The following is an 8825-nucleotide window of genomic DNA, read 5'->3' on the forward strand; positions in this document are numbered from 1 at the left end:
TAGCACTAAAACTTCTTAATAAGTAAGATCAAGGTAAAGATGGAAATAGACTATCACAGTCTATAAACACAACTTAAGACATACATGACCAGGTGTGGTGGTGCACATCTGTAATCCCAGCACTCAGGAGGCCGAGGCAAGAAGATTGAGAGTTCAAGGCCAACCTTGGCTGCGTAGTGCATTCCAGGCTAGTACAGGTTACATGGCGTGACACTGCCTCAGATAAAAATAGTCAAAACATTCTTGAACCAAATGAGAAGACTTTCCAAAGTCTTAATTTCCTAGGTTATTACCAAGGACATTTTACCTGCCCAAAGACATAACTTCAAAAGCCTAAGAATAATGAGGCTCTATTTCACAAGCAGCCAGCTCCTCCGTATTTGCGGGCTGTGCATCTGTGGATTCCACCAAGCGCAGGAGGAAAATATGTGGAAACCATTGTCTCCGCACTGAGCGTGGGTGGCCTTTTGCCTTTACTGGACGAGCAGTCGACCACAGTCACCATTTGCATAGCATTAACCTCGAGCTAGGCCCTCGAGATGACCCAGAGAAGATTTCAAGGGAAATGGATGAGACAGTTGCATAGGTTCGATGCCAATACATGCCATTTTGTGTAAGGGACCTGAGCGTCTGGGGCCTTTGGTATGTGGGTGGCTGGGTGGGGGTCCTGGAACCGTCCCCCGCAGATTCTGAGGACGACTGCAGTGGCTTCTCTGATATAAAGTCCGTGGGGTCTGTAAGCTTTGTTGTACAGTAGCTGCCTTCCTCTGCCCTTCCTGCAAGCTTTTGCTTGTCTGCCTTGCAGCCGGTGCATTATGAAGAGAAGAACTGGTGTGAGGAGCAGTACTCGGGGGGCTGCTACACGACCTACTTCCCCCCTGGGATCATGACTCAATATGGAAGGTAAAGTAAAAGTATGCCAAGCTGGAACTGACCCCCCCATACCAGAATTCAAACTCATCAGATCCGCATCACTCTTCTCCCGTTTCCTGTAAATACCAAAAAGAAAAAAACAACCAGGAAGAAGAGCCCCAATTTCCTTTCTATGCTGTGAATCCGGGAAGAAAGCCATTATAACTCCTCACTGTGGTGCCACATTTCACTCTTCATTCCTCTGTAGGAGTGAACCCAGTCGTTATAACTGAAGAAGGTCGCTGAAGAAGAAGAGCAATGCAGGGCTGGCAGTGTTGCTCAAGTGGTAGAGCACCTGCTCAGCAAGTGTGAGGCCCTGAGTTCAAACCCCAGTACCACCACCACCACCACCACCAAAAAAAAAAAAAAAAAGAGCAATGTAGAAGTCAAAGGGTTCACTTATATGGTGTCCTTACATTGAGTTTAGAGCTCTGAAAAGCACCTCAAATGCACCCCTGTGACTGCCCTTTTAAAACAAAATGAATCCTAGACTGAGCATGAAGGTCCTCCCACTCTGACTCTACCAATAACCCAATTCGTTATTCAGAACCACACTTCCCTTAGCACATGGATGAGAACGCACAAGATGGTGTACAGTGGGCAGTAGTCACTATGTTGATGAGAGCATGAGTTATTTTTGAACAATTTTATTAAGCTATACTTCACATACCACACAATCCACCCATTCAAAGTGCACAGTTCAGTGGCTTTTAGCACTCAGCATTGTGCATCCAAGGCTGTCAATGATTTGGAGTTCATTGGATTTGATGGCAATAACAAGGTATGAATTAATGATGTAGCAGTAATTATTCTGTCCATCACAGTAATACCAAACAAAGCAACTGTCGAGTGCCAAGAGCTCAATTTAAACAAAATGGGAGCTGTAAACCAGTAAGTGAAAGACTGTTGAGACCACACCATGAACAGAGGGCGTGAGTAAGTGGGCGTGGCTGATCAATCTCTCCATGAAAACCAGTTGAAGAAGGATTTAAACCCCTCATCAGAAGATGCATAATGGCTTTAATTAGCACTTTCCTTATCTTCCTGCAGATGGCAAAGTATCATCCCAAGAGAACATTCTAGGGCTGGATAAGTTACTAGGTCCTTAAGTTATTTTCAAATATGCTGATTGTAGAATAAGTCAATAATTGCTTCAGTCAGCATGGTGTGGCTAAGTGCCAACCATTTGCCAACCACGAGCTGGAAACTTTAATATCAATTCACACTCCCAATATCACATTCCCTGCTGAGGGGCTAACACTCCAATGTTAGGAATTTTTCTTCTGGATACAGTGAAAAACTGACTATAATGATTCTGCAGGAAGATACATAAGCTGTGAGAAATGTTACGTGGAACTTTCTTTTATGACATCCTCTATCTTCTATCCTTTGTGAATATATACTTTCTGCTCACTCACCTGCAAAAGAAGGAGCAGGGATTTTCTTATGTAGCTCTTGGACATTTTTTTCCCCCTAAAGGAAGACTATTTCCAAATGACCCAGCAGTTCTAATACTTTACATTGGTTCTTGTGCTCTTGATTTTTGCAATTTCATATGCTTAGTGTTAGCACGTTTAGTTCTCCAAGTCTTAGTTTTCCTCTAATCTTTGTTTAAATGCAGTATTCGGGATTGAGCATAGGCGCTTCCTTGCATATGCTGGGCAAGTGCTCTACCACTTGAGCCATGCCCCCAGACCTTTCGTTTGTGTTTTTGTTTTTGAGATAGAACCTCATTAGCCTTCCCCAGGCTGGACTCAAACTCGTGATCCTCCTGCCTCTGCCTTTCGATTAGCTGGGATTATAAGAGTCTACCACCACACCCAGGCAGTTTTCTTCTAATCTTTAACTCTAGGGTTTAGCCAGGCTTCCCAGTGGTCTCCAACTGGACCGTTCTCTCTTTACAAAGTGAACACGTGGTGAAATGCAGCATAGTTTAATGAGCAAAGAGAAGGCAAATCTACCTTCTCTTGCAGGAAACTCTTCCTGAATACCCTCAGGCTCTTGATAATTCCATGTACTGTTATCAGCTTAATAATGTTCTATAATATCTTCTCTTGTACCCCCCTGCCTTTTTTTTTTGATGGTTGAAATAAAGGCAGGAGAAGAAAAATCTACCCATTCAAGCCAGCCTGTTCAGGTTTCTAAGAGGTCCAGCAATGTGGAGTGTGGTGCTAGTTGGCTTTTTGTTGCTACAGTCAAATACTTGACCGAAACAACTTCTGGGAAGAAAGAATTATTTTGCTCATGGTTTCAGAGGTTTCAGGGTGGGAAGGGCATGGTGGAGTACCTCACCTCATGGCAAACAGGAAGCAGAGGGGAGCAGTAACAGGATATAGCCCCTGAGGACATGCACCCCCAGTGACCTACTTCCTTCTATCAGGCCCCACCTTCCACAGTTCCACCACCTTCCAACAGTCCTGTTCAGATTTTGAATCCATCGATGGATCAAACCATTCATTAAGCCAGAGTCCTCATGATGGAATTGTCTCTGGAAATGTTCTCACAGATTCTCTCAGAGATGAACTTTATAATCTCCTGGGCACTTCTCAATCCAATCAAGATTAACCATCACCGTTAAGATGGAGCAGGGGTGGTCTCTGGACAGCCCTTATCTGGAGTAATGGGAACCTGAGAGAGGGTAAATAACAGCTGGTTGATGGTAATTCACTTACGGTATTTTTGTAAGGGAGACACCAAACTGCCCCTTCTGTAGGCTAAGTGCTGTGATACTTTGATCTCTTTGCATAGCACGTGGGCACTCTTTGTTAACTAGTGATGATGCCACACCAAGATATTTACAATAAAAACAGAGACTTTGACTTCTGTCTCTATTTAGAACTAGTTCAAATCCTGGTTCTGCTATTCTCTGGAAGCATGGCTCTTGGCTCTTGGTGAGTCTCTGCACATTTCTCATAGCCTCAGTTCCCTCTTATGTAACGAGATCATGATAATGGTAGTCACGTCCTAAAGTTCTTGGAAGATCTGAGAAAACAATGCATTGGGGAGAGGAAGCACAACCAGGTGGCTAAGACTGTAGGTTCCAGGGTCAGATTATTTGGTATCAAATACCAGCTCTGCCACTTCCTATCTGTGAACTAGAGAATATGACTTTGTCTTTGTCACTGGTTAGGTTCCAGGAAGCAGACTCTGAAATGATTAGTAAACAAGATATATGTTAGACTGTGTCCTTAAAATTAATACCTATGGAAGAGAGAGGAAAGAGCAAGAAAAAGCAAAGGGCAAAGGGAGAATTTCAGTGGTGATACAGCCTCAGTGAAGGCCCTGGCTGACCCCATGGAGAGCTCTGGAACCAGAATGGCTCTTCAGAGTGAATCTAAGTTGGAGCTCAGAGCACAGGTCTTTATGGGCCCATGACTGGTCACTGACTGCAGCTGCTGGGAGGAAGCATGACTTAAGGTGAGATAGTTTTCTTCAGTGGAGGCAGCCCCCAAAGAAGGCCAGCATCAGCAGCACACCCAGCCAGCTGGGAACAAGTCCTTCATTCTTGAAGGGGTCTGGGTGGTGTGTCACAATGTCCACCACAGCTACCTCCATATTATCCTGAGCAAACTGTAGATGTTGAAGTTTTGCTGAGGATTCATACACTTTTAAGAGTATTTGGCACCTAACATATGTGAACTGTTATAATTTGATACAGTAATCCTAGTAGAGGTAATGAGTGATAACTATCACTCATTTTTTTTTAAAAAGTGCTCCTGATGGGAAGCCAGGCGTGTTGGCACACACCAGTAATCCAGCACTTGGAAGGATGAGGCAGGAGGATTGTGAGTTCAAAGCCATCCTGGTCTATATAAAGAGACCCTGCTTCAAAACATGTGTTACTGATAGAATCAGTCTTAGAAATCATTACAGCATCCGTTTTATGAGACGGGAAAACTGGAGCTCAGTGAGAAGTGATTTGCCAAGTTCATTGGTGAAATAAGCAGGCAGGGAATTAGGGCTTGTGTCACCTTGTCCAGAGCTGGTGAGCCATGCAGGGAACCATATGTGACTGAGTTCCTATAGTCCCTGCTTACTAAAGCAAATATATATTATTTGTCCATCCATGTCAGTTCCTTTACCCATGAGCTCTTGGTGCAGGAGTGGACTTTGACTTTTTTTCCCATTTTGTCTGTGACAAAGATAATGCAAGAGCTAGACATGGTGGGTTACATCTATAATCCCACCACTTGAGAGGTGGAGGCAGAAGGATCACAAGTTTGAAGCCAGTCTGAGCCACACAGCAAAACCCTATCTCCAGAAAAAGAAAAAAAATCACGCAAAGCTGGAGGAACCTAAGGAACATTATCCCACCATTGCCAGTGTTCCCACTGAAGTTTTGAACCTGAGGAAACCAACCAGCCTTGGCCCTCATGCAAAAGTTCATCTCTGGATGTGTGAGGACAACCACTTTCACCTCTTTGCTTGTGTTCCCAGGGTTCTACGCCAGCCAGTAGGCAGGATTTTCTTCGCGGGCACTGAGACAGCCGCGCATTGGAGTGGTTACATGGAGGGGGCTGTGGAGGCTGGGGAGAGAGCAGCTAGAGAGGTAGGTTACAAAGTCATGGGCTGTGTAGAAGGAGGCAACTCATGGACTTGACAAGCTGATCAAACATTTCTGAGATTCTGGTGGCAACTTCCCAGTAGCTCCCATCTGAAGGCTAAGGAACCACCAATATGACATTATAATGGCAATTATAGGTGAAGGGAGCACCTTAACCTAACAGTTATAATGAAATATCTAACATGGCACCCAATGTAAAAAGAGTCCATGGAGATAATTTGAGAGAGAAGGTAGGTCTGATATTACAGAATCAGGCATGTTTATATTAGGATTCAGAATTCATTGTTATCACTCTCGTCCATTCCTCTGATCTCATTCCTATTAAGGCATGTTCACAACTACTAAAATTTATGGTGACATTAATGGTCAGAACCTCTGATACCATAGACTGAAGACCTTTTGGAGCCTTTTAAAGGTCGAGTGGACTGCTCTGGCCTTTACTTTGGTGTTTTTGATGGATATCCCAAGAGACATTCACTTAGTCCTCTGTTTAAAGAGTAGATTAGAAGATATTACCCATTTTGCTATTCACTAAGGTGCTCTTTCATTTCAGATCCTGCATGCCATAGGGAAGATCCCAGAAGATGAAATCTGGGCACCAGAACCAGAGTCTGTGGTAGGCGACATTTTGTGAATTTAGATGTCTTTTTCCTAAAACAATTATGTATATATCTACTTGTCTATATCTACATTCCTGTGCCTAAGTGAGTCAACCCATGAATACGCTCATGGGTAGTATGAGTAGGGCAGGGGTGAGACATTTAGATGAATTTTGATAAATTTATAACTGCCACATCCAATGCCTATTATTAAGAAAAAAATAAGATTTTTGATAGGGAGGAGATAGTTCTCAGAGAGTTCAAGGCATACTAAGCACTCAATAGGGTCTGAGGGTATAGCTCAGTGGTAGAGTGCTTTCTTTGAATGTGTGAGGTCCTGAGTTCCATCCTCAGCACCCTCCACATACAAATCCCCCCCAAACCTAAAAATTCAGCAAATGTCTGTTGAATAAATATCTCACCTGATAAATTGCAATAGGAAGTAGGAAAATTAAAAAGAAGTACACTGTCTCCTGTCCAGAGGCTAAGGGATGGAACAAAACAGAGCACATTTAGATGAAAAAGCCAATATACTTATCATTTTTGCAATAAAATTCAGGGAGATTTTCCTAGCTGAAAGGAACAATGCATAGAGAATAGACAGAATGAAAACATGTTATAGAGGACAGCTATTTCTCTATCCATTTAAGTGTGAAGTCAAAGAGAATAGCCTTGACACTCCAAAGTCCTTCTCCTAGTGCTTCTGCTAGCAATGACACTATGGGCTGTTGGAGGAGGGGCATCCATTCATTCCCTCAACAAATATTTATGGCACACGTGTTCTACATGCACCATGTCACTAGCAGCACTTTCATGGAGGTCACTGTTGGGTGGGGAAGATGGATAATAACTGCAAAGAAGTACAAATCTGATAGAAAAGACACACTGAGGAAAATGTGAAAAGAAGGAGCCTTCTCAGGCTGGGAGCTACAGAAAGGATCCCTATGGAAGTGACAAAAGTTATGTAAAGGGCCCAGTGTAGAAGAGGGATGAGCAGTTTCACAGAAGGAATATCATGTTTAATGGTCTAGAGGTGGGGAAGAGTGGGTCACTCTTGGAGAACTGGAAGAAATACAGACTTTCCAGAATGACACGCACAAGCGCTGTATTGACACAAACCTTCTCTTAACCCAGGATGTCCCTGCACTGCCCATCACCACCACCTTCCTGGAGAGACACTTGCCCTCCGTGCCAGGCTTGCTGAAGCTGATTGGATTGACCACCATCTTTTCAGCAACAGCTCTTGGCTTCCTTGCCTACAAAAAGGAGCTACTCGTGCGTGTCTAAAGAGAGGCCATCTGTAAACATGCCTTATTCTTGTTCTCCTTGGGATATGGGCTTGGGGAAGGGGTCGCAATAAAATCGTCGAAGACATAAAGAATGCAGAGTGAGGTGAGAAGCCTGAGGGTAAGTCAGACCACAGGAAACACAGCATCACTTTCTCCTTTTTGATCCCTGGTTAGCATCCTTGCTTAGCACTCTGTCCCACCCATTCCAACGTCACAGCTCTCAGAATCTTTCAGTAGTTAAATAGGTTTGTTTAAGGTCCTTGTCCTACAATATACCTTGCCCGTGCACCCACAACTGTTTTCTCCTTCTGTGGCTTTGTGCTTGTTCTTCCTCCTACCTGTAATATCCTTACCTTTCCATTCTCTCTGCATTTGTCCTTAAAATCCTATAGTGTTATAACCAGAAGACGTTAGACAACATATGATTCATAGCTTTTAGTTCAGAGTTAGGTGAGCAAACTGAAATCAGCAGAAGTGGAACTCAGGGTCCACAACAAACCACTGGTGTTTGGGTGACTAGAAACGGGTTCAATGTTTTTAACCACCTCCCTAGATGTATTTCCCAATTGCCTTCCTCCATCCCTGCCATAGTCCCTCATGGTGTCCCTGTGCGGGTTCACTCTGTACTAAGTTGTCTTGTGCCACGCAAATGCTACTCAGTATAAATCCTTAAGTATTGCTGTCTTGAGCAGTGTCTGAAGCTGAATTTAATTTTTTTGAGAGTAGGAATCTTGTCTTTTTCTTTCTTGTGTATCCTCCATTAGGTCTCCATACAAAGGTCAATACACACTTGGGTAATTAAAACTAAGCTGATTGACTGGATGTCTGCTGTCTTTTCTTTTTGGGCAATGACTTTCAAGGTTTTGACAGACCAAATCAAGAGCTAGTATTAGGCATATAATTGTGGTTTTGAAAGAGCATTTAGTCAAAATAGTCTCAGAGCCTGGATGATGTGTACATTAGATTGTGTGATCCATCATGGGTAGTCCATGTGTGAACACTGAGTTAATGATTTATAATGATATGGTAAGGATGCTAAAAGACACCACTCTTTGCTTTCACCCCCGACCAAAACCTGTCAAAATAATAGACATGTTAAATAAGAAAGATGCTTAAACTATTAAGATAATTATAATACCTTGATTGACCTTTCATATTTCTTATCAGTGCAAAGCTTTCTACTAGGTACACTCATTAACTTAAAACTATAGCTTCACAGTCCATTAAATCCTATTTGAACTACTTTTTAAATGAGATCATCATTTCAAAGCACTCATACTTCTCGACTCCCAAGGTCAGTTTTTATCAGAATGTATTTTAAATCCATAAAAGACCATTTTTCATGCGCTCCTTAGAAATGAAGCCAATTAGTCTTTGCATAAGTGAAATTTAAGAAATCCCCCAGGATTAATCAATAATAATAGAGTTTCTGATTTTATAATAACATTCACATGCATAAAT

At 42.8% G+C, this 8825-nt stretch overlaps 1 protein-coding gene across 1 annotated transcript in view; it reads left to right on the forward strand.

Moving 5' to 3' along the window:
- The window catches only part of Maob (monoamine oxidase B), a 113115-nt gene extending 104929 nt beyond the window's left edge, over nt 1–8186 (forward strand). The window contains exons 12-15 of the mRNA XM_074062794.1: nt 806–903; nt 5350–5461; nt 6030–6092; nt 7210–8186. Coding sequence (XP_073918895.1) covers nt 806–903; nt 5350–5461; nt 6030–6092; nt 7210–7362 — 426 coding nt within the window. The 3' untranslated portion in view covers nt 7363–8186. The remainder of the gene's footprint in view (nt 1–805; nt 904–5349; nt 5462–6029; nt 6093–7209) is intronic.
- Nucleotides 8187–8825: the final 639 nt, after the last annotated feature.

This window comes from Castor canadensis, chromosome X, assembly GCF_047511655.1.
Source record: "Castor canadensis chromosome X, mCasCan1.hap1v2, whole genome shotgun sequence".
Lineage (NCBI taxonomy): Eukaryota > Metazoa > Chordata > Mammalia > Rodentia > Castoridae > Castor > Castor canadensis.